Source organism: Trypanosoma brucei, chromosome 3 (genome assembly GCF_000002445.2).
Source record: "Trypanosoma brucei brucei TREU927 chromosome 3, complete sequence".
NCBI classification, from domain to species: domain Eukaryota; phylum Euglenozoa; class Kinetoplastea; order Trypanosomatida; family Trypanosomatidae; genus Trypanosoma; species Trypanosoma brucei.
The window spans coordinates 680,939-706,320 of record NC_007276.1 but is presented as its reverse complement, the minus strand read 5'-3'; the positions used below and the strand labels follow the sequence as shown (position 1 = coordinate 706,320).

At 50.0% G+C, this 25,382-nt stretch overlaps 7 protein-coding genes across 7 annotated transcripts, besides 8 other annotated features; all 7 read left to right on the top strand.

Annotated features, from left to right (window-relative positions):
- Positions 1-3,624: part of a sequence feature (sequence corresponds to BAC RPCI93-27C5) that runs on past the window's edge.
- Tb927.3.2750 (hypothetical protein, conserved) lies at positions 402-3,017 on the top strand (the record flags this gene model as incomplete). The annotated part of the gene is made up of 1 exon (XM_838775.1): positions 402-3,017. One exon carries the CDS (start codon positions 402-404, stop codon positions 3,015-3,017), a length of 2,616 nt encoding a protein of 871 aa, XP_843868.1.
- Positions 3,625-25,382: part of a sequence feature (sequence corresponds to BAC RPCI93-48O8) that runs on past the window's edge.
- Tb927.3.2740 (hypothetical protein, conserved) lies at positions 3,748-4,668 on the top strand (the record flags this gene model as incomplete). Its single annotated transcript, XM_838774.1, has 1 exon — positions 3,748-4,668. The coding sequence occupies one exon, from the start codon at positions 3,748-3,750 to the stop codon at positions 4,666-4,668; it is 921 nt and encodes a 306-aa protein (XP_843867.1).
- Tb927.3.2730 (hypothetical protein, conserved) lies at positions 5,514-10,598 on the top strand (the record flags this gene model as incomplete). The annotated part of the gene is made up of 1 exon (XM_838773.1): positions 5,514-10,598. One exon carries the CDS (start codon positions 5,514-5,516, stop codon positions 10,596-10,598), a length of 5,085 nt encoding a protein of 1,694 aa, XP_843866.1.
- On the top strand, positions 11,624-12,565 carry Tb927.3.2720 (hypothetical protein; the record flags this gene model as incomplete). Its single annotated transcript, XM_838772.1, has 1 exon — positions 11,624-12,565. The coding sequence occupies one exon, from the start codon at positions 11,624-11,626 to the stop codon at positions 12,563-12,565; it is 942 nt and encodes a 313-aa protein (XP_843865.1).
- Positions 12,596-12,623: a microsatellite.
- On the top strand, positions 13,549-16,620 carry Tb927.3.2710 (6-phosphofructo-2-kinase/fructose-2,6-biphosphatase, putative; the record flags this gene model as incomplete). The annotated part of the gene is made up of 1 exon (XM_838771.1): positions 13,549-16,620. The coding sequence occupies one exon, from the start codon at positions 13,549-13,551 to the stop codon at positions 16,618-16,620; it is 3,072 nt and encodes a 1,023-aa protein (XP_843864.1).
- Positions 16,644-16,667: a microsatellite.
- Positions 17,109-17,147: a microsatellite.
- Positions 17,215-17,258: a sequence feature (GA-rich).
- Positions 17,426-17,481: a microsatellite.
- Tb927.3.2700 (hypothetical protein, conserved) lies at positions 18,140-19,306 on the top strand (the record flags this gene model as incomplete). The annotated part of the gene is made up of 1 exon (XM_838770.1): positions 18,140-19,306. The coding sequence occupies one exon, from the start codon at positions 18,140-18,142 to the stop codon at positions 19,304-19,306; it is 1,167 nt and encodes a 388-aa protein (XP_843863.1).
- Positions 19,704-19,747: a sequence feature (AT_rich).
- On the top strand, positions 20,283-24,068 carry Tb927.3.2690 (serine/threonine-protein kinase, putative; the record flags this gene model as incomplete). Its single annotated transcript, XM_838769.1, has 1 exon — positions 20,283-24,068. One exon carries the CDS (start codon positions 20,283-20,285, stop codon positions 24,066-24,068), a length of 3,786 nt encoding a protein of 1,261 aa, XP_843862.1.

Genomic DNA, 25,382 nt, shown 5'->3' with positions numbered 1-25,382 from the left:
TATCTGAATGGTAGCACCGTGAAGAAGCCTTTGGCTATCTTCACGTTTATCCTTTCTTCCTTGTCTCGCCTTCAATCACTCACGTACGAATGCTCATTCACTTTTTTCTATCCGTTTTCTACTACTCCCCTCCTCCCCTTTTTCATCATCATCATCATTATCATAACGATGATCCTTTTTGCATGTAAGATTCCCTAAGCTGCCGCAGAAGCACCTACATACGCAGCTTCAACTTGAACATTAACCAAATTTCCACGACCGTGGAAAAGGAGCGGAAGAGGACGTGGCTCTGTGGTGTTTCAGCCTCCAGCGTATCCCACGCCACGCGGAAGAGTGCAGGGTGTCCGGAGAAGGTATTGTTTACTAATCAATTATAAAAAAAAATTCGCGCGTCGTCTGAGATGCAGCGTCAGTGTGACGGTTGCAATGAGTCTGCGTCATCCTTCCAGTGCCCGTTATGTCAGGCGGAACTTATTACCGATCGGGGCTTTTTTTGTGGTCAGGAATGCTTCGCAAAGAACTGGCTTCAGCACCGCCGTACCTTCCATAAGAGTGGGGTAGTAAGGGCCAAACAACCACGTGGTGCAACTACCGGCAATGAGGGGGATACGGCTAACGGAAACAGCGCTGCTGCGACAAACGGCGATGAAACGCAGTTACGTAAAAAGAAGAGGAAAGGAGAAAAAATTCCCGGGAGGGAGCAGGAGGAAAATAAAAAGGACGATAAGCTGCCGGCCAGACCTGTCGTAGGACCGTGGACGCCGCTCCCGAGGGGAGATGATGAGGGGCGTGTGGAACCGCAACTTTTACCTGGTGTCCCCCGTGCCATCATTGGTGGCGCTTCAAGTGAGCGATCAGTTGCATTTTGGTCAGCTGCACATGCAGCCGCAAGTCATATAGTGACTGAGTTATTGCACAAACCACAATTGCGGGATGAGGCCGATAGCGAGCCATTGAAGGTGCTGGTAATAACCGCCGATGCGCTTGGAGCGCACGCCATGGCTTGGGCCTGTCGCTGCAGCGGTCTTGGTCATTTAATGCAGCTTGTCGTGAAATCTATTGAGGCATCAAGCCCTGAAGTAGTCCCTTTCAACTACTTTGGAGGCGAGCGGCGAGTGGTAATAACGACGCAGGAAATAGTGGGCAATTTGTGTGATGGCTCAGCAGCGGCGTGGTTTTCAACGCCAAACAATCTTTTGGTCACGCTTCCTGGTGTGAAGGATGCAGGTAAATTCCAGTCGGTGCATATGCGTGCCCTTTTTTTTCTGTATAGCAGGGAAACTGGGGAGTCGATGAGAGAAGAACTTCCGGGCGAGGAGGAGGAGGAGATTACGCATTTTGTGAAACCACTATTGCATGTTCCCGTTCAGTTGCATTCCTTATTCGATGCTTCCGGAGTCACAAACACCAATCAGGGTGAGAAGGGAGATGACGAAAAAAAAACTAAGAAAGCAAGACTGTTTCGCTTCGACAACAACGTGTCGACGTCCCTTGCGCGAGGCGACCTTCGGGGAGCACTGCAGCATCTCGTCCGGCTCTACAGCACGGAACGCAGTGCGTTTGAGGAGGTTCTTGCCAACAGTTTTTTAGCTTCTCTTGGAGCGGCGAGTGTGGCCCATGCGCACCATGTTCTGGCGTATGTACTCCGTGAGCTTGTGGATCATTCTTCTCGCTTTAAGGCGAGCCAGGGCGCTACCTTGAAGGACATGGCTATACGCGCATTAACTCGAGTAATAGGATTAATTCAGCCGATAGTTGCTGAGGACGGGACACAGCACTGCAACACAACCGCTGCTGCTTCAGCTGAGAGTGGAAGTACTGTCGATGGGTTCAAGGATAACGCACACAGCGGTGAGGGCGACGCGACCGAATGTAAATTCCCTCCTCCGTCTGAGTTCGAGAGGAAAAAGTACTTTAATCACTACAGTTCGGCACCAAACCTGGCTCTGCAAGCGACGCTCTGCTATTTATATCCGTATACAACCGTCGGTGTTATTGATGCATGGGGCGCTGCGTGGGGTGTCAAGAAAACTTTGAAGGGGCCCGAGGCGCTGATACAAATGGACAAAGCGCGCAAGGACGCTGTGCTAAGGTTAGAGGGTCGCTATGGAACTAAGCTTGGTCCCTCGTTTGCAAAGTACCTTGTTGTTCTTATGCATTTTCTCTATGATGCTGTTGCGGGATACTCTCTCGCAGTGGAGGACGTGGAGAAGCGTACCTTGTGGTCATTAACGCTTCAAAGTGATGTGGGCCCGCTACGCAGCTTTCTTTCGAATTGCTTTTTGCTTCAGGAGGGTAAACCAGCTCTAAAGAAAAAGCCCACCTTATCCGCTCGAAAGACAACCCCGAGCGCAGACGAGTTGCGAGAGCTACGGCGCATGCTGCCGGTACGCACTGGATCAGTCGTAAGAGAATCAGTTTCATTGCCATGGGTGGATCTCCCAATAGTGATGAATCGTGAACTGAGGGTGAAGCAGCTACAGCAGCAGGCAGTGGAAGAAATTCTGATGGCGATGCCACGCAAGCCTCGGCCCATGTACATTGGTGATGTTGGAAATCTTGTCGGCAGGTGGTTCCGCTTTAACGCACGTTTCGACGGTGTCCTCGGCGTAAGTCTGATGGATTTCCTTATTCAGCATCCCGAGGCATTCCGCGTAGTTGGAGATCTCGTGACGAGACGCACAGCTGGAACGTGTAACTCGGTGCCAATTCGCTTCAAGGATGACAGCGGTGATGATGACGATGATGACAACGAAGAACCTGACAAGAGTCGCAGAGCAAAGGACCGTGCGCTGCTCACTGGAGCAAAAAGTGGAAGCAAGGGAGGGTCCGGCAAAGAGCTTTCCGCACGTGCACGAAAGAAGGCCGCAGCGAAGGAATTCAACAAGTCGCGCTTCAACCGAAATTACAAGCCACTCGATCCGTCAGCGAAGGTTCCCGGATACGTGCGGCATGCGCCTCGAAAAGTGAAGGGCCGCGGTAGGAAGGCGAACAAACGAAACACAAAACGCGGTTGACCCCAGTTCCAATAGAAGAGGATAAAGAGTGAGTTCCATTACAGCCTAACTTTATGTCTGTACCTTACTGCATATGTGTTGTTTTCAAGCAAAGGAGCTGCTGTGGAGAGAATGCGCTTCTGATATGTCCGGCTGCATGGACGCGGGATCCAGGAATAAGAGAAGTTACGTGTGTTTCGATGGTGGTGAAAGAAGAGAACCACTTAGGGGAGACCCACCGGAGGGGATAGTGAAGTTAATTAAATCGCGTTTAAGAATGTGTGAGTGCAGGAGGGAGAGCAACACAAAAGTATCGAGTGCCGCTGGGTGCCACGTAATCGCATGCAGCTGGCGGATTATTAACCAATGAGAGCATTTTTGAGTGTTGTAAGGGAGACGGTGCTTAATCCGGAGCACACGGTTTCCTTTCCCTTTGTTCGTCGTTTTCTATTCTCACCTCCTCATTTCAACAAGAAACGGGTGCCACAGTCACTCACTATCCTTTAGTTAGATAGGTTAGTAGAGGGGTTGGTTCCCCGTCACCGCAACGGCAGCGCCATCCCGCTTCACAGCGGCTGCTGTTGCTGCAGCGGGGCCCTACGCGGCCACCACAACTAAAGGAGTTGAGTGGAGTTTCCTTCGGAATGTCATTCCGTTGCGAGTAGAGGGACCGGGTTCAGCCGCCGCTCTCTACAGGCACGCCTTCATCCACCAGGAACATCTCATCCAGCGCGTGCTGGGCGCACTGGAGATGGTGCCGCTACCGGCCCTGCCACGAATGTTGCTGGCTGAAGGGTTTCAGCGGATGCTTGAGGGACAATCACCGCAGCGGGATCTTCGTGCGCTTTTTGAGGAGGCAGAGATGGAAGCGCATCGGCTGCTGCTGGACATGGACCTTGCATGGAGAAGGCAACAACCCGAATCCCATCTCTATGCGGCTATAAGGCATGATCCATTGTCACGACTTCTCGCGTATGAGCTCTATGCCATCTGTGGTTACTATGTGCAGTTGATGAGTATAAGCGGTAGCCCAGAGGTGGGAGCTGCGGCTCTGTTACGCACCCTTATTGCGAGTGACGTACGTACGGATCATCTTTTGCAGCATACGACGCTGCGGTTTGAGGCCCTTCCTCGAGACGTTGTGACTGGTGAAAGACTTCACCCATGTGAAGCACCTGTGGAGGCTTTTGTGAAGGAATGTTTGTTGCTGGAGCGAGATGCATTTGGTCGGTTTCGCTTTGACCCTCGAGGAGATAATCGGCTCCTCATGCATTGTCTCAAGCTGGATGACATAGTTAAGACGCCCAAATCTTTCTCTGTGGTGTTGGATCCCCTGGTGCGACGGTACGGAAACTTCGATCTTGACCGAGCTGTCGTGTATCAGGGACGATGGATGCAGCACAGGCTGGCATGCAGGGAGGAGGAACATCGTGTAGATGAGCGGCTACCCCTTCTAGAGACAGTGGGAGTCAAAAATAGTACAGGTGAAGCTGACACTTCTGGGTTCAATGAGGACCTCACTTTTATTGTGCGATACAACGATCCGATTTGTCGCCGGCACAAGGAGACATCACTGGAGAAAGAGGCTGACAAGTGTCATGTTGAAGTCTTTGAACTGGCAGTAGAGGATACAGCCCGCACATTCTGGGAAAAATGGTTCTTAGATCGTTAATGGAGAGGATCGTGGCTGGGGCTATGAGCTCAAGCACCTGTGTCACGTTCGGAATGATGGCAGTAGCTTCCCTCATCACTTTTGGAGGTAGATTGTGTGGTACTCCTGCACCGTTCCAGTGGCGCAGCGCCATGGAAACCGTACGATTTGAGCGGTGCTCCACCTCTATTCTTTTCAATCTAACACTTACCTTAGCAGGGGGCGAAGGAGTGCGTTGTAGTGAAAACTCCAGCTGCTGAGGCGAATATAATGGTTGAGCGAACCACTGCACATTTGGGTCTCGGGGCGTTTTTCGTTGTTTCTGCTTATTTTTTTTTCTGTTTAAGGGTTCCAGCAGCATCCACACACAATAAAAAAGAAACAGGCTGTGTGCCCGCCCTTGCTTTCGATTTGACCCTTTTAACGTTAAAAGGATAACTTTGTTAGTTTTTTTCTTGTATTTTTATTCACAAGGACCATATGCTAACGTCGTTAATTTCCTTTCAGATAACTGTTTCTTGTTTATTTTTGTCACACCACAACAAATCTGTCAATTCTTACACATCTGCATGCGTCATGTGGTTTTGGAACACAATGAACAAAAGAGGAAAGGAAATTGTAATCAGCCAACTTCGAGTAGGAGAGGGGCCGGAAAGGCACCCAGTGGTGTGAACGGGCTTCTGCAATTTGTTCGGACCGCTCATTCCTCCGTCACTGGCATATAGTTTCCACGGAAGCCACGTGCAAGCGTGAACAGTAAGGGACCAGGCGGGAAAACAATCCCTGTTTATCAACATAAGGCGGTGACAACTAGTAAACCAAGGAAAGGTTACTGCCGGGAAACGTTGCCGTAACTTTTTGCTGCAATGTCTCTCACAATTCCCATACGAACCGAAAAACCCACACTCCTTTACAAGCGCATGAGGCCCTCCACGAGTGTTGCCACTACTGTTCCCAGTCTCGTCCGTGGCGCGGTGTCCGAGACGGCAGCTGCCTCAAGGCGTGAGGTGCTGCAAGAGTTTCACAGCTTCGAAATGATGGCTGATGCAGATGGGCATTTGCAGTCTGATGCCGGTCTTGTCTTCTCTGATGGCGATGGCAGTTTCACAGCAGGCCATGACCACGACGATGTGGACGACGAGACGGCCGAACGTGAGTTCCAGTCTCATTGGAAGGATTCTCTTCACCGCACACGGGAAGAGCTGAAGGGTCAAACGATACATCCAGATACCTATCGAATAAATGATATTTGGCGGGAGGTCGCGCGTGAGGAAAAGCTGCGGGGAGATGATGAGGCGTTGCTTACTGAAAAGGAAGTGCTCACGCCATCTCGTCTCTTGTCACCTCCTTTGGGCAACGCGCCCGATCACGATTCCCCGGAGGCTATCCTTGACGATCTCGGAAGGCTGAAACTTCGTATGGAGAGAATCAAAAACAGGCAGGGCCGTCGTGTGCGCAAGGCTCACAGCATCATAGGCATCCATGAAGCAGGCTCTGGCGTTGAGGACTCCTCGTCTTCAGCTGGAGAATCCGACTTTGATCCGGACCGTTATGTGGCGCCGATACTTCACGGTTCTGCGGCTGCACGGGGCAACGACGTATTGCTGCTGGAAGCGCAGCAACGAGGCACATCTAGTGACAACCTTCGGGACATCTTTCCCGACTCTGAAAGTGTGAAAGAGGCGATGCGGCTTCTTGATTATAGTGTACAGTCAGATCGTCCAGACGTTGTGGCGTGCATCCATCGCTGTCAGGAGGCCCAGCGGATTCACTGTCCTAAAAATGAGATACCCGTTTTTACTGGGAAAAAGGGCAGCGCGGTGCGAGGGGAGGCCGCGCCACCGGTTGTGTCACCGCCGCCTCGTGCCGCGAAGGCGAAGCCGCCGTCAGTAGAGGAGTTGGCGAGGCTTGTAGCTGGATCCTTACCAACGATACCCAGGGAACTGATAGAGGAGCTTCAGGACCAGCGCCGACTGCTCGAGCGACTATCCGCAGCGCAGGAGGAAAGCCTTCGAAGACACTCAAAGGAGCAACAGGAGGCGGCGCGGAGGCGTCTTATGGCACCGCGTCCCGATCCACTGTTCAATTTGTACGTTCCAGAAGCCATGCAAGTACCAGAGCTGCATCATACCACAGGAATGGTTCAGCGAACGGAGCAGCAGCAACACCAGCAACTACGTCGAAGCCCGCAACGATCGATTCCGCCCGTTATCACAATTATGTCTAATCAGCCTGAGCCCCCGATTCCCCCCCCGCGACCCATCCCTCCCCCTCACGTAATAAAGGAGGAGCTGCAGCGGGTTCACCAACAATACGAACGTATTTTGCGTGACGAGCGTCGGGCGTGGACGGAACTCGTGCAGAATCAGAAGGATGCCTTTGAAAGGGAGAAGAAGGCCGCGGCGGAGGCTATGCACAATTTCACGATGAACCAACAGCGGGTGAACGCTGAAGAGACTAAGCGTATCATTGCGGCTCAGGAAGTGCGTCAACAACGAATGCAGCATGCATCGCAGTTACAGCAACAGCGCGCGATGCAGCAAATGGTGTCCAAGGTGCTGTGCGAAACGGGCACGCGGACCCCTGTGAGCAAAGTTTCACCTTTCCAAGGTCGTAATCAGCCATCAAAGGCCCGGCGCGGTGGCTTGCCTGCGCGAAAGGTGGGAAGAAGGCAGCCACCCGAAAAGAGCGTCGCTAGAAACAAACCGGGGACTTCTGCTGAGCCCAGCGGGGGTGAGGGGGCCCAGTCAACAACGAAGGGGCCCTTCAAGGTTGTGCTCCTTCCAGGGGAAGGTGAAGGGGCCACCACAACTTCTCCCAGCCCCTCACCTCAAGCTGGCGGGAAGGCACGAACGGAAGAGGTTGTGGTTCTTTCTGATGATGAAGGAGGGGAGGCCGCGAAGGATTTTTGTGACCCTGAATCTGGGAAGCGTGGCTCCGTCTCTAAAGACCGAAGGGCAAGCGGGTCGTTGCCGGCCTCAGCGAAAATGAGAGGTGTAGCCGTTAAGCGTGGAAGTGGGCTATCATCGGGTGGAACGGCAAAGGGCCGTGCCACTTCTGCGTCGCAGTCCAAGAGGAACAGCGCTGCATCCCCACGAGGTAACGGTTCACAGCCTTCCCTAAGTGCCACTCAAGAGAATATCGGATCTGTTGTGCCTTCTTATGCGTTTGATGTCAAGAACGCACAGATTAATAGAGCCCGTGGATTTGAGAATACCGAAGAAATTGCCCTCGCTTCATCTTTTCCTTCATTCCGAGACGACCTACCGGATACTGTTAGGCTCGAGGGTGGTTTAACACGTACGTTTGAGGACGCCGCAGCTGCTGCCGCCATTGGTGACAGCCGTGGCTGTGGTCGGCGTGAGGCGGAAGCGATGTTTATGCGCAGCGTTGTTTTGCTCGGCGACAATCTCACCCCAGACGAGTTGGCCCGGAAGCGGATGGTCCAAAATGCCTTTGATGTTAATCTTCACGTACCACCTCCTACAAACAATGTTGAAGGAGGACTTGAGCGGCCGTGTGATGCCTACTTCTACGGTGTTGAGCGCGATGAGTTAACTCCGCGCCGTCGAGCTGAGCTGCGCGCTGTTGAGGCGCAGTCGCTGCTGGAGGCAAGGCGTCGTTTAGAGCGTATTAAGGAGCTCTCGATTGGTGGCAACAAACGGAAATTCGGTGAACCGTCCACTTCCTTCGAAGAAGGCGTGGGGGAGAGGTTTGAGCGGCGGCTATGTGAACTCATTTCTAGCGACGTGATTCGCTGTGTCATTGAAGAAGGAGTTGAGGGAGACCTATTTGGCGAACTGATGCAGCTTCTCGAAAGTGACATTGTGAGAGCTGAAATCCATAGAATTCTGGAGAATGATAGGGCTGCCTCTGACGAAGAACCAGGTGACATAACACAACTACAAATGGCAGAAACTGTGAAAGGTTTAAGGAACCGTTACGGTTCTTTCGGTGCTCCTGCATTTGAAAGTGTGAGCCGGGAGGAAACACTACTGCACCACATTCAAGAGGAGTTGGTAAGGGTCATCGCGGATGCGGTGGAAGGTGCCGAAAAAGACTCTGTTGAAGAGGAATGTGGCATCAGGAATGATGAAAGCGCCCAAGAAGGAAAGGCAGAAGCAACACCCAGTGTGGGATCTCCTTCGCTTCATTCAGCGCATGCTCAGTTGGAAGGCGTAATGACACAGGAAAGCCCGCAGTGGGTTCATGAAATCATCCGAGCGGGTGATGATCCACTTCGGTCACCGTCAGCAGAGATAGAGACTACTAGTGCTCATTTGCAGCCGCAGCTGAAACAACAACAAGACGTAGGCGGAGTTACCGGTGGCGATTTTGTAACCCCATCAGCCGCGACGCTTTCCAATGTTGCTGTGGCAGTGGAAGGTGCTATCGGGGATCCCGCGGTCATCTCTGATGGGGCGGTTGGGGGTAACACGATCAGAATCGTCCTCGATGTGGCACCGGTAACTCAACTTCTAACCACTGCGCGGCTGCTGCCGCAAGCAGCAGAGCAGTTACACGAAGGGATGCAGCAGTGGCGCCAAATGACAGAGGGTCCGGGTCCCATGACTGAAGACCCGCGGCTACCATGCTCAACTGAGGAGACTTTACCACGGCTTGAACTTCCTGATTTGCAGTCTAGTGGACTCGGTGGCACTGTTACGCAAGTCGCGGTTTTAGATGTCCCACCGCTGCGACAAGAGATACCGGCGCCGAATGTTCCGGAAGAAACGGTTCCGCCCCTGCCACTTCTACTCCCCATTTCATCCGTCCCTCCACATCTCCCAGTATCCGGAGAGCCTCAACTTGTCCACAGGGCCATCCATGAGGAGCAGCTCGCTGAGGCACGTCGTTTGTGTGAGGAGGGCGAGTACCATCGCCGGCAGTTGGTGTGTGAGCAAGAAGAGATGATGCGGTATTCATTTGTGATGATGTGGGATTGGGAGCACGAGCACATCGTCCGTGTGGAGAGGGAGAAGAAACAACAGCAACATATTTTGGAAAGCATGCTGAATGAGAGGTTGGCGGCTCAGAGGCAGTCTCCTGTGATGTCTGAGGTGGTTAGGCACACAAGGGTGGAGCGAAGCCACTCTCTTCCTGCTGCTCCAGCTGATGTTTCTTATGCCTCCGCGGGAGATGATCCGGCGAAAGCTGCACCTTCAACTGGAATTCGTGACCCCATTACAAAATTCATATTCGAGTGGATGCGTGAGTTTGACCCTCGAAAGACGGAGAAGACGTTTGGGGAAAAGCTGCGGGAAGCGAGTATGGCGGCTGAAGGGAGACAACCAACGTATCCCAAACAACGTGTCGGAATTGCTGTGACTGACGGGAGGGCAACAGCAACGACAGATGACGATGACGAGGATTCCACTGAACCAGTGGAGCGGGATGTTCGAAGGAGACTGCTAATGGAAATAGATGCCGCTGATTCCTCTTCGTGGCTCTCTTCAGCTCACACTAGCAGCCTCACTGAGGGCGGAACCCCACAGTTCACTAGACGCCGTGGTACGGTGCCAACGGCCAATGTTGCGGCCGCTGCCCGGCCCATTGTTTCTCTGCTTGGAGAAGGTTGCTGTGACGTGTACCGGCATTTCCACAATGCTGAAGGCTCGTCTTCGAAGACGACCGAGACAACTCGGTACTCTTCCTCTTTTCACCTTGAACAGGAACCCGTGAGTAAGCAGCACCGCCATCACATGCCGAAGCCATCGTCACCTGCGGGAACATCAACAACAAAGACGGAAAGTACCTCTACATCCGCCAACACCGCGAAGACCACCAAATTAACATCAAGTGGAAGCGGATCTGAACATTTGGAGGATACGGCTCCAGCCACACATCTACATGAAACGCTAAGGCGGCATCTCAACTACGAACAGCCTTTGGATCATAGGCGTGATTACGTGCCAGAGGATCTGCGAAAGCGGCCGGCAAAGCGGAAGTAACGGAGATTCATGCGAGTTGATAAGGGTGTGTGCGTGTGTGTGTAATGCTAAGCAGTTTGCGTATCATAAGTGAGCAGCAGAGTTGGAATCCGGTTCCTTCTCTACCATACAACGATCATTTCCCGCTTGTGGGTACGATCTCCCTCTGCTTCTTCTGCCTTCTAAGTACCGAAGGGGGTAGGAGGAAGAGGATCTATCGGGCATAGACTTGTTGCTTTTTCTCTAGAAGAATGTTTTTTTTCCACCTGCCGCTGTGTTTTTTCATTGTATAACGAAATTGCTTTTGTTAGTTGTACAAGTAGAAGCTTTCACATCTTCTTTGCATGTGTTCCGAACTGACTTAATTTATCAGTTTTTGTTTTTCGTATTATTCTTTTCCTCCGTATCTTCTCTTCTTCAACTGAGAATTTGTGTTGCAGGGGTTATTTAGTGTTCATGAATGTTTGTTAAGGCAATTTATACAAAGGTCCCCAAATAAAATTAAAACGCGAAGAAAACAGACATCTTTTCCCACATTATAACGTCATTTCCCCCCTTCGTCTTCTAGACCGTCGTTGTGTGAGTTTGGTGAGGTGGAAGTCATTACATTTGTGAGAAGAAGCTCCATTTTAAAAAAAAATCAAAGGCAAAAGGGATTACTGGTGACGATAAGAGCAATCTCAATGCAAAAGTCAGTTCCTTCATATGTTGACCCATTTGGAACTTGTCCTTCATCTCATGCCAACACACCACGCGCGTCATGCAGGCGACACCAGCGGGGACTTCACAACACAACACATGGTGGAATTTCTACAGGGAACGTGCAAGACGTTGATGAGTTTGACGATGGGTTCGTTGGCATAAATCTCTTCGCTGAACCGGAGAGTCCAGAGGCTGTTCGTGAGGGCTGTAATTGTGATTTGCAGCGGGGGATCCCACCGCAGCGGAAACACGTTGTTTTGGAATCGCGCCCCAATGTGTTCGTGCCTGTCGTTGAGCAAAACAAATGCGGAGAGTTGACGGGGGATGACGTTGTCTCTGATGTGATGCGTGAAATGCCGCAGCCGCAGTCGTCATGTATTGGATGTAGAATTAAGACACATAACAGCGCAGGTATAGGAGCTCGGCCTTTACATCTCCCCGAACCAGTTGATTCCGCGGAAGGAAACCGCCACGCAATCAAAGTGCTGCTTTTATACATGAACCATATGGAGGTGACGATGAGTTCGCTAACCGCAGGCGCTTCCATCTTTTCACTCTTGTGGCTCATTATTTTTGTAGCGTGGGAGAAAGAATCGGTGGAGGATTCACTACTTCTGTACATTGCCATCACACACAGTTATGAGGGTGCTGCTTTTCAGTTCTTGTTCATTTTACTTTTAGTTGCCTCCTTGACGCCATTTGCATGGAGGTTTGCAAATAAACAGTGCGCTGAGGAAGTGAGTGATAGATGCCCCGCTGGTATTAATCCTCTTCCTCAGCATTTGTTCCGTCGCGAGGGTATTATTGACGGTGCGCGTTTCCCCATTTCGTGCAATCCCGTCACTTCACATGTTGATACGTGTAGCAATGCTGCAACAGTAGTGGCTCCTGGCTTACGGTGTGATGTGAGGCATTCAAATGCAGGAGTCAAAACACAAAGTCACTTGCAACAGCACAAAGACATTTCCCATGGAGGTGATGTTGCGCCTAACGCTGCTGCTGCCGCTTCGTGGGAAGTTGAGGTATCGCTTAAAAGTCCGTGGATGTTATTGTTGAAGCCGATTGTACCGTTGTATATAACTTGCACGGCCCTCACCGTGGCGCAAATTGCTCTTACAGAAGGGTGGGATGCTGCGAAATTACAAAAAGTTGCTGCGGCGGATGCTGCGAGCCTGCGAATTGTTTTGTTGACGGTAATATCTGTCCGAGCTGGTCTTATGTCACTCGCGGTGCTATGTAACCTTTTCAGACCTTCCAAGGAAATGAAGGTTTATTTCCTTTCATGAATTTAGATCTTTTTTTTAAAGAAAAAGATCATACATATGTATATATATATATATATATTATTTTTTTGGTTTTTTTTGCGAACTTCGTACTAATGTCGATTGTCTATACTGAGATTTTTGTTTTGTTTTTTTTTAATCGCCTTTTTCAGGTACGCTCACGAAAAAAAAGGAGGAGGGACACTGCGTTTTCCTTTTTTTAAAAAAAAAGAAAAGAAAAGTGACGCCATTCTTTGTTGGTGTTTCTACTATTATTATTTTTTTGTAGAAAATGCTGTTAAGTTGAGCACGCGCAACGTTTACCATCTTAAACATATGTACAAATGATCGTGAAAGCATAAGCAAAAATTTAGGTAAAACATGAACACCTAAATATAAGTGTTCGCGTGCGTTATTAATATGTTTGCGCGCCTGCACATGTTTCTTTCATTTCGTCTCTTCATTTGTTTTTTCCCTTCTCCTATTCATCACGTTGGTGGTGTTTGATTGAAGCGACTTGGGGCGAGGTTAATTAAATATACTTTCAGGTTAGTGCGGTGCCACGGTTTTTTTTTTTCGCTCATTACTATTAATCACTGCTTACATCATTGTTATTCCACTTATTTCTTCTGCGTTCTTTTTTTTTTTTTTGCCCTTCTGAAGTAAAGAAAAGAAGTGTTAAGCTAAGCCAGGGGAGAAGAATCTGGAAAAATAGCAGGTCAAGGAACGGCGTGTCTTATCAAGTTACCAGTCATTATTATTGTTAGTTATTAGTTATTAATAACAGTTGTTATTTTTATTGCCCCATAATATTCCCCTATACGCGGAGCGAAGGAAATAAAAATAAAATAAAGAAAGTAAAAGAGGAGAGGAAGAGGTACCGCATAGTTCCGAAAACAATAGTCGCGTAAGGACAGCGGGCTCTGTAAGGGCAGAACTGAAGAGTGGGGGATAACAAATAACAGCAGTAATAACAACAATATTAAAGCAAAGTAAAGAAAACGTTGATGAATCCACAAAATCACGTTTGTTGCGCGTTGTCGGAAAAGTTGTTGGAAACGACCTCTAAAACAGCAACGACCGCAACAAAAATAGGAGGAAGAGGAGGAGAAGAAGGAAATGAGGCCGCGGCGGACTCCACCGATGAGGGGAGACGACCGCCATGTGAAGTTATTTCAGTTACCCCTGGACGAAGAGGGAAAGAGGAAGAAGTGGATGCGGCAGAGGGAAGAGGAGGACCTATGGGAGTAGATGTGAGAAGGAACCCGCCTTCTTCACAAGATTCCAATGAACAGGAATGGGTTCATATTTATGGCGCAAGTCCATCACACAGGAGCCCCTCACTAAGGAGTAGCAGCCACGCCTCGCCGTTTTTGGCCAGTGGTGCGGCTTCAAGCGTGGGGGGATGCGGGGTTTCAGAGTTTGGGGCGTCGTTACTGGGGAATTTGGGCCATGCAACCTCAGGGGATAGCGATGGTGTGTCCGTAGCCTCTTCACAGCAATTGGGTATGTGCAAACGTGGAAGGTTCATGTCACTCCCTCTAGAATCTTGTGTGCGGAATGTTGGACGAGGACTAAGGAGTAAAGGAGAGGTGTTATTGCCAATAGACAAGATGCCTCATCACTCGCGGTGCCTATCATGCCCTGAGGAGGATATGTGCAAATTCGATGAACGCCGCGCGTCGCCTTCCTGCTGCCACAAGAGGAAGGGGTTACTATTGCCCCAGCTCAGCATTCCAGATCCTAATGATCCATTAGCGGCGCGTGAGAAGTGTCGCAACGCTCTCATAGCCGAACTGCAGAGACGCAAGGGCTTCTTGCAGGTTCAACTCGGTTGGCTTCAACGTGAAGTCTCTGCGTGGAATATATTTGCTCTTGTCCGCGCCTGTAATTCATCGGAGCTGCACTATTTGCTAGAACGGAAACTAGTAGATGTCAACCAACGGGATTACAATGGTTGCACCCCGCTTCACGTGGCGGCGCTCGGAGGAAACGAATCCGTAGTGCGCGTTCTCATATCGTTTGGTGCCGACATTACGGCAATCGACAACACGGGTCGTACGCCGCTTGATTGGGCTGCGGAGAACCGTCATAGTGGTGTGTGCCGCCTTCTAGTGGCGGTGACGAAGCATGCTCAGATGAAAAAGGAGCAGCGACATCATCACGTTCATTCAAGCCGTGGTAACGGCTCTATTTCCCCAAATTATCACGGCACGCCCACATGTGGCGCTGCGGCAACAGAAGGACCTTCATGTGGTGGAAATTCGCCAGCGATGCCGTCCATTTCACTTCCCAGCTGCAAAAAGGGATCCGCGTCGCAGTCTACAGTGAAGGATACGAAAGGGACGCGTGGATGGGGATCCAAGGCACCGCTGGCCGTGTCACCGGGCGATAGCGTTCTCTTTTCCGCCCTCCCCCCTGATATGGTGGCACAATACCGTGCGAGAGATTGCTTGAACAGGGTGAGGGATCAAGGGGCGGAAGGGAGATTACCTAATGCAGTGGACGACATTGCCAACATGTCCTCAAGTTATACGACTGTGTCGGATGCGGTTTCCCTCATTGTTTGTATGGTGGGGTTACCGGGACGGGGGAAGTCGTTTATTGGCCGACGGATCGCACGTTATCTTAATTGGAAGGGAGTTCCCTGTCGTGTGTTTAATGTCGGGAACTACCGCCGTAGGCTCCTCGGTGTGGAGGGTACGTGCAGTGCAGATTTCTATGATCCGCAAAATTTGCAGGCGAAGCAAATGCGTGACAAGGTGGCAACTCTTGCTTTTGGAGATCTTATTCATTTTATTGCCCACCATCGGGTGGCCTGTGGCGTGTTTGACGCAACAAACACCACGAAGGCTCGCAGGAAGTATTTGTTGGAGTGCTTGCAACAGGAAGCAAAGAAACACAACATCAACTGTAGAGTAATATTCATTGAGTCAGTGTGCAATGATTTAAACCTCATCACAGAGAACATACTACGTGCAAAGTGTGGTAATGATGACTTTAAGAATGTCAAGGACGCGGGTGAGGTGATCTCCGCATTTTACTCTCGGATTGCGGAGTATGAAAAGGTGTACGAGCAGCTGGATGCGGATGAAGGCATTAGTTTCATTCGCATTATCAATGCAAAGCATCATGTCATTCTTCACAAGATTCCCTGCGGACTAGCAAGTCTCATCTCGTTCTTTTTATTAAATCTTCACCCTGTTGCTCATCCCATTTATATTGCGGTTCCCGGGGAAACCGTGGGTGACAGGAAACACATATACGGCGGGGATGACCGCCTCACCCCTCTTGGTGAGAAGTTTGCGGATGCCCTAAAGCGGTTTATATTGGAGCGGGATGCACCCAACATGGTCGTGCTTCACGGAACAAATCCGAACGTTATGAATACACTGCGGCCACTGGAACAGGCTTTAGAGCCGGACAGCAGCGACGATGGCAGCAGTTTCCCGAGGGGGGCTCGCGGATGCGGCGGCTTTTGCGTGCCGCTGGCGGAGTTGCTTTGTCCACTTCCCGGTCTCGACAGAATCAATTTTGGGCGGTTTTGCGGTCGGACAGTTAAGCAGGTACGGATCAGATACTCAAAACTCTGCAAGCTTCTCTACGCAGGCTCGCCGATGGGGAGTGGTTCCTATATCGCAGCGGATGATGAAGTTGCTGACCCTGGAAAAGAGAAGGCTCAGCAAGAGGAGCCACCGTTACTGGGGACGGCAGAATGCGCATCAGACGCTGCTAATATATGTGCGGAGGGCCTTCGCCGCTTTCTCCATGTTCCCAACGGGGCGGACCCTCGTCTTTCTTACTGCGTGCAGTTTCCCAACGGTGAGAGTTGCAGGCAGGTAAATGTTCGGTTGGAGCCGGCACTTATGGCCGTCATGCGGGTGCGTGGTCCGGTGTTTGTTGTCGCCTCATCCGTACCAGCGCAAGGGGTTCTCGCATTCTTTGCTGATGCGTTGCCTGAAATGGCTCCAGCTTTGCGCCTCCCTTCACACGCTGTAGTAGAAATTAGCGTGAAGGGTGATATAACCGTACACCAGCTGGTAAAGCCCTGTGACCGCCCACTGCAGCCGAGCGAATGAGTGAGACGACGGAAGGTGAGGGAATATATATATATATATATATATATTCGTATATTTATGTGTGTGTGCGTGTCTGTGCGGGACGGCAGGTTCATATCCGCAGCCGCAATTGTTGTCACTACTGTTGCTTCTAGGGTTGTGTATCGTTATGGTTTTCCTCTTTTTTTGTTTTCTTTGTCGGTTTACCTTTTCGTTTCGTTATGTTTTTGCTATATTATATCACGTTTTTTCCCTCTTTTCCATTGATTTGTATGCAACTGTGGACGTCCACCGCATTTTCGTCTCAGCTGCGGTGGCCGCCTAAGTTTGTGTACAAGTTCTCTAAACAGCAACAAGAGATTTCACGAGGAGGGAATCTGTGAAAGCGTATTCAGAAGTACGTCTAACGCAAAGCAAAGAAGGAAGACAACGCGAGAGTAAAATGGAAGGAGTGCGGGGAAAAAATCGTGTTTCGATAAGGGAGTATGTTAATAAAGGAAAAGGGACAAATATATATATATATATATATATATATATATACAAATATACGTGGAAGTATGTATATGCACTTATATAATGATGTATGTTTTCCCCCTTGACGTGGTAAGATGTATATCGTTCCTTTTCCTTTTTTCCTTTCCTTCTTTTTCTTTCTTTTCGAGGGGAATGAGGTTATCAGGCAGCAGAGGGTTTGTGGCTCAAATAATGCCTATTCGATTTGCGCTAAATATACCACGCGCTCTACTTCTTTCCTTTTTTAACTGCTTTTTTAAAAATTCTTTTCCTTTCCTATTAACGTTACCGGCAATATTCCTTCCCCCTTATCCACACACACACACACACACACACACACACGCACACACACACGTATACACACAAACAAAGAAAAGGAAAAATAGCGACGCCTCGTCTGAAGGGCGGGAAATTCTTTCCCTCTCTGCAGCAGTCGCGTGAGTGCTCCCTTTCTCACCTTTACCCTTATTACTGCCTTTTTTGTTTGTAAATTTAACGTTTCGATTCCGTGTTGGTACTGTGCGACTTGGAAGGGGACATGAAATATTTCAATACAGATGTATTGATGTGTATGCAAGTGACTGTTGCCAGGACCGCACGTCAGTACATTTTCCCTCGTTTCTCAGACTATTTAACCGTCAGAGCTCTGTTTTCACAGCTAGTTGTTCACAAACTGGTACTTGTTTATCATTCTCACTGTTTTTATTGCTGTTATGATCATCTTCGTACTGTCTTTCTTATATATACACGTACGTATGTTTATATATGTTTTGTCGCTTTGGCTGAAGTTAGCGCTGTCGTAGGCCTACACTGGAAGCGAAAGTGGTGTGGCTTGTCTGATAGCAACAAGCGACAGCGTTTGACACTTAAAGTCGCACAGGCGTTAACAGCAAAGTCGTGACCTTGACCTAGTGGAAATAAAGGCAAAGGAAACAGAACTGGAACTTTGGAGGCCTCTCCTTTTTTTTTTTCGTGTATTTGTACTCGCATTTGTGCACGGGCGCAGGCAGCGGTGTTAGACAGAGAGATGATCCTTTCAGAAGGCGTTCCCATGACAAACGGTGAGGTGTTTTCGCTGCTTCGCCGTCGACGTGATGAGCGGAACGGGAAACATCAGCCGTCGTTTGGGCTTCAGTTCCTTGGGAACAGCAGCATTGCTCAACAGCAGAGCCAGCGGATTACTGCCCCGAAAGCAGGTAGTCAATCGATGGCAACTGCCACCCAATCCAATTTCTTTTATCCACCCGATGCGGTTCTAAAGTCTTCTGAGGCCTCCTATTCGGGTTTCATGTCCACACCACCTGTGGGTCTCTTAAATCCCCCAAAGAACAGCGCATTACTTGCATCACCCGCTGCGTCTCATCTGGTGGTACTTTTAACGGAGGTGAGAGTGCTGCGTTACCTAAGCCGCTACTCCACCATTAGTGGCAATGATGGTGTTCGGGCAATTTACGGCCCTTCAAGCATTTATAACAGGCAACCCTGTCGTCTCCGTACCGCTTGTGCTAGTAGACTGGAGGCCCACGCTGATGAGCAGGCGGAGAACCAACAACTCGCACCAGCAGCTGCGTGTGAAAATGAAGAAGGTAGAAATGAAGATAGCGTTGATAAGAGTATTGGCGCTTTTGATGATTCGGTGCAGGCGGAGGCCTTACGACTGTTGGAGAAGCATCGGCCAGGAACTGTCGGCCATGTGAGAGGGATGGAGTCACTACTCTCACTATGGGAACAACAAGGCCGTGATGCAGAGCGGGAAAGTGCCGCACGACTTAACGTTGTGTTGCGTGAGTTGCAGAGGCGTGTTGGAGTAGCAAACCAGAACGGCGATGAATCGCCAGCTTCAGGGAAGGACGAAGGCAAGTGGCATGAAAGGCGACCTGTGGAAGATCGAGCCCGTAAGTTGTTTGCTCAGCCTACTGTTCCACTCGCGATGTTTCTCAGTGATCAGCATCCGGTAGCCAGTGGTGCAAGTGCAGGTCGACTTAGTAGGGGCGGTGTCACCTTCATTGATGCTGCCACACCCGAGCCTCGACGCCGCCAGTGGACGGAGCAGGATGTAATGCAACTCGTCATTGCCAGGCCAAAGAATAGTCTTGACGTGTATAGGGTTGTGGAAGATTTGGAGCAATACACGGGAGATAATGAGGAGCTTTCAGCCTTTCTTGAGAAGGGTATTTTGGAGGCATTCGCCTAGTGAGTGCGACGAGACGGAAGTGATGAGGGGGGGGGGGAGATAAAACGGTGGAGCTGTCGCGTTGTGTGCTCAGGGCTGAGCGCTCCTTTACACGAACCGGTTGTTGCAGCTTCTGGAGAATCGTTTGGCCCTTTTCAACGTATAAGCATCTAGTCAGATGTACCACAAGATAAATGTCATTAAAAATAATCTTTGTTAATTGCAACGAACTTACATTTCTCCTTTTTTCCTTTAAAAAAAAAAATCTCTTTTTCGTCTTTTCCCTTCTTTCTTGACCGCTGTATAACTCAACTTCACACGTTTATTTGACATCAAACTATTTCCGAAGTTTTCCCATTAGTCAAGAGAACTGAGGGATTCCAGAAAGGTCTGAAGATTCACACACGTACATAAGCCCATATATATATATATTGTATTTTTTTTCAAATAGAAAAAAATATACACGCTGTTTCTATTTGCAAGTGCGCTAATATTCTTTCTTTTTTTAGAGAGAGAGGTCTCAAACTTCTGACCCACCAAAAACCGGAGGAAAATCGCACACAATAGGAGTTGTTGTTCTCCCTCACAGTGCTACAGAAGGAAAGGGGGCGGAAGAGAGAGAGGTATTGTCTTTCACAGGAGGGCACCAGGGTGATAAGACTACCCTGTCGTTTCTCTAGGAGTGTCATCGAAATAAAAAAGGAGTTTAATTTTTTTTTTTTCACTTGTATAGTTTCATCGGTAGCTAGCCCTCCTTTTCTCTTTTTTCATTGCGGCTGTGTGGTTTTGGGTAACCGTGCGCGTTGGTTTCCCATTGTTACTATTACCATTATCATCATTGTTGGAACAATCTGCTGCAGTGGAAGCTTACTGGTCAGTTTGCCGCTCATCACCACTGAAGGGGGAGGAAAAATAACGAAAGAAAAAAAAGCAAATTTGCATTTATTTGGATTCGACGTGTGCGACGTTTAGGTACACTCGAAACGTTTACCTCAAGATGAATTTCTATGAACGAGTAGCGAGTGCGTTTTCGTGGATGAGAGGCGCGTCTAAGGCAAAGGGAAGTACAGATGTGCTCACAACCACCAAAATGAAGGAAACTGGAGCCCCGGAGGCGGATGTACAACAACCAAGTGCCTTCACCCCAATGAGGTTAAATGAAGGCCACCGGGATCTGGGGGAGACGACCAAAAAATCACCGGGCGCAACGGCCCCAGAGAGCAGTATTTCCGAGGGAAACTTACCACGGGATGGTGATGACGATGCCTTTTTCACTTTTCTTCTAGGCTCTATTGATGGTGGGCACGAGGAATTTCTGGGTGAAATCAGTAGGAGTGATATTTCCCTTAGTGGGCATAGCAAGCGTCAAGCACCCCTTCCTATTCCTGCGGATGCGGCTGATAGATCCGTAGAAGACGATAAGGATTCGGAGGTGAAGAGTTTGACGAACACCCCGCTCAAAGTGAGTGGATGGGAAGATGTAGCCTTAAGTGGGTTGGGCCGAGGCTCATCGCCGAGTTGGACCATCTACAAGAGTGACTCTTCTTCTGCCGCTCGATCACTTAGGGATTATGAACTGCTGGCGTATATAGGTAAGGGCACCTTTGCTGAGGTAACGTTGGCGCGACATAGAGAAACGCATACATTTTATGCTGTCAAGAAGATATCCAAGAAGAAGGTGTGGGATGAGGACTGCGTCCAATGTACATTCACCGAGCGGCATCTGCTTGCATCATTCAAGCATCCCTTTTTAGTCAACCTTCACCAGGCATTTCAGAGCCAGTCATGCCTTTACCTCGTCCTTGACTTCGCACAGGGTGGTGACTTGTATGTGTTCCTGGAGACGAAGCCGTGGATTAGGGAAATGCGTCGTAAATTGCATCGAGGCGCGGGGTTCAACCAACGGAAAGGGTCAGGATTAGCGGACAGCAAAGTTATTGTTTCCGAGTCACCCTTAAGGCAGCCGCCCTCACCAGGACGTTTCTCCTCCATGCGCTTCGCCCCCGATGATAGTCGCACGCCTATTCGGATTATAGTATTTTGTGCCATCGAAATCGCTCTAGTTTTGCAGTATCTGCACACGCAGGGTTTTGTGTACCGTGATCTCAAACCGGAGAATGTTCTGATGACATCTGATGGCAATGTTGTGCTTGCAGACTTTGGTGTAGCCAAATACCGCGGCGTTCCGGGTGCGGGTGGTACGATTGACTCGGGGACCCGAACAGATTTCCATGCCGGCACTTCGCTTTACATGAGTCCAGAAGTGCTGTTGGGTGAGGCACATGACTCTCGTATTGACTGGTGGAGCTTTGGTTGCATGCTGTTCGAAATGGCAAACGGGCGCAGACCATTCGATGCAAATAACCGGTACGATATAATGAAATCCATCGTTGAAACCGATGTTCAGCTGCAGCCCGGGGATTTCATGATCACTGAGCTCGAGTTGGCGGCGCGTGTTGCACAATTGACATGCCAGTATGAGGAGGAGTACGGCACCCACCGGCCGTTCCGCGGTTCTCTCGTCGAGCGGGGTGATGGTAGACAACATGCAACGGCTCCGTGGCCCGGTGGCGACAGTGCTGGGCAGCCGTTGCGACCATCTGGTCCCGCCCTCTGGACGTTTCCCCTCCCAGATCTGGTTGAGCATTCAGAAGTCACAGAAAAGACGTTGAGCGTATATGATACGGCTACGTGTTTTGAGGAAACGTGGTCGGCACCCAGTGGTGAGAGGGCGAACGCGAGCTCCACGGAACACCACCCTCTTCCTGTGGGGTCCGTGTCACTCGAGAGTAGCGACGCCTTCACGGAACACGCAACAGAAGAGCTGACAGAGGCATGTACATTACTGAAGGATTTGATTCTTGCATTACTTCAGCGGTCGCCCGAAAAACGGCTTTGCGGTGAGCGTGTTTTGGAACATCCCTTCTTCTTATGTCCCTACGCTACTTCGCAGCTGTACTGCACGAGGAAAACATCCATTGTCAGTTGCGGCCAGAGGAATTCCGGTGGGTCGACGCTTAGTTGTAATGCCACCTCTTGCTTACCTCATGTCAGCGACGCTACGGACACAACATTGGACCAAGCTTTCCCCTTGATGGGCTTGCCGTTGGCTAGTTTCCGTTCACTCAGAAGGGCAAGTGTCGCGAGCCGAAGCTGTCGTAGTGACACCAAAGGAACCTCGGACCCGGAGGTTGTCAGACCACCGGGCGCACCGTTCGCGCAAGATTTCCTACACCGTTTCCCAATTCAGCGGCCCGCAGAATGGCGGGAACTATTTCTGTCGGGAGGCATCAAACCGCCGTACGTTCCACGTCTCCGAGCTGCAGATGATCTGCGTTATTTCCCCCACGCTGTGACGGCCACAGGCAAGCGGGTGGCCGATCAACAGCGAGGGCTTCGCAAGCGGCACTCTCGTTATAATGACCTCCGCACCAATTCAGCGAGGAGCCGGCTGGTAGAGCAGAGCGCCTCTGTATCCTTTTCAACAGAAGGGGCTCGAGCATTCCCTTTAGACATTGTTCCAGGCGGTGTGGAAGAGGAGGAAGAATTCAAAGGGATGAAAGAAAGTTCTCACACGCCACTTGTTTGCCCCAGGGAAAGATTGGTGTTGTCGGCGATATCAGAGTGCAACACCACCCCTGAGCCGGACTTCGGGGAGGAGGAGGAAACAAACGAGCCGAACTGCGAACCAAAATTAGGGAGGCGGATTGACTTCTTTGGGTCAGTGTCGGCCCCACAAACACCTAACGCGGTGACGTCAACATCTGCAGAGGGGTTCCCGTCCGAACCATATAAGAGGAAAGATATGGGGCATTCTTCGGGTCCAAGTGCAGAGGACGTTCGGACTCCGGAGCAGATGGCTATGGAGTGGGTGGAGGATCGGATTCGCAATGGGTTTTCAACATCGACGGTAGCTTTAGGTTCGCCTTTGGGAACCACCGTCAACGTGGGCAGCCATGTTGATGGTGGTGAGGACAACCAAAGGCCAGTGTGTACCCCCACGAAATGTGAAACGAAACTTGCGGAAGAGGTTCAGCAAGTGGGAGAGGAAGGTCAACGACGTTCCGTAAGGGGTGTGTGTCTATCGCCTAAGTTCAACGCATCTGTGGCCTCTTCTTCATCTAGAACAACTTACTCCACTTCAGCAACGGAGTGCGGTAAGGCTACTGAGATGGTATATCACCCGGCGGCAGAGTTACCCGATACACTTACGGGTGTGGCGTACGACGTGGACGATTATGTGCCCAGTAGGTCAAAAAAGCGTGGAGCGGTGCTGTTAAACCGTACGGGAATCCCCCCGCACAACTCCTTGGGTCGATGCGTTGCGGAAGAGATCTGTCAACGTACCTCTTCACCAACCGTAGGCCATCACTCGCGTCGACCACCGCCTGTCGGTCACCAACCCGTCGCCACGCGGCGGGTGCTATCGCAAAGCCATCAAGCAGGAGGTGAGTTGGCTTCGACAGATATTCGCTCTCCGATATTGGCTGGCTACCTTAACCGAGAGTCGAGACAGTACGACGACTTCAACAGCAATCGCAGTTCGGTGGCGTCACACAATTTTATAACGCAGGGGAGTGAATTCTGTTTACCATTCTGTGCCACATTGGGTAGCGGCCAAAACTCTGATAGTAATGCTGAGAATAGCGTCTCGCACAAAATGGAAAGCACCGAGTTCACAGGTGCTAACACGGCTCTACCACACTTCATGGACTTCACCTTCAACAGTCATTCGGGCGGCGCGCGGCTACTGGGAAGCTTGGAGGGTGTTGGGAACACGTAAATAATGTCTCTAATAAAGCAAACGCTGTTCGCCACCTGCGTGGAACGGGGAGAAAGAGCGAAGAAATATGTATGCTGAAGGGGATTACGGGAGGTTGCTTTCCGCCCTCGTTCCCAGGGTTAACTCAGTTACTAGCCCCCTCTCTCTTCCTCCCTTTAACTTATCTTTTCCCATGAAGTTGAGGGAGCGGGGTACGTTGAAGTGCGGAACAGAAGAGGGGGCCACTCGTTGTTATTACTTTGATTGACTTCCGATGAAAAAAAAGTATCGGAAAAGTTCCATTACATTCCCCCTCTCGCTAGTCTTATTGTTTGTGTCAAGTTTGTTCATTTGTTTTCATCGTGCGAAATGCGTTCACGCCATAACAGGTCGTTGCTGAGACCGTCTAGTGGTGAAAAGAGAGCGATCCCAGTAAGCAATAGTTTGTTATGTGCATGTTTATATGGGTGTGTCTGCAACTGACCGTGACTCACCGTTTCCCAGAAAGTGAGCAGGGTGCGCGTTGATACGCTCATAAGGTTGTGCACATGAGAAACACACACCAGGTACATCGACGCATATGCGTGTATATATATATACGCATGTATAAGCCTGCTAGTGTGTTTGTGTGGGCATATGGGGTGAAGTACAATTGGTGTACGGGAGGAGTACATGTGCATTTCCATCAATACGCGAGGTATTTTCTATTCACTCGGGCAGAGATGCAGTTTTTTTTGTCTTCTTTCGTGTTGTGGTGGGCATTAGTTCTAGCTGATTAGTCCTTTTTGTTCTCACCATAAACTGCTTCGTTTTCCTTTGCTAGCGTTACTTTTTATCGATGTATCCTTCTTGTTGTTCCTGCTTACGTGGTACGGAGGTTTAAGTAAATGTACATATACGAAAAACTTTTTCACTTCAAACTACCCAGTGACTAAAAGGGGAGAAGACACTTTGTCTCTTTCGTTTCTTTCATTTCTTAAATCGCCAAATTGTTTGGTTGTTTGTGCCGTCGTTCTTTGCTTTTGCATATCCTTCCGCTGCGATAAGCGTGTAAAGGGAAAATACGCACACACGTCTGTTTACACCACCAAACATGCAGGAAGGGGCGGGGATACGGAACAAAAACTACAACAACAAGCCAGTACTCGGCACGCAGGGTTCTGCCAATCGTCTTTTAACTTGTGCTGGAGTGCCGTCTCTATGTGTTAACTTGTGTCCTCCCTCTTCATATTTCCTCTTCACTATTCCTTGACCTGTTGATTCCTTTCTTACAAAGCCGCTCAACTGCAAACGTGTATCCACTGACATGTACCTGTATGTTTGTATGTCATTACC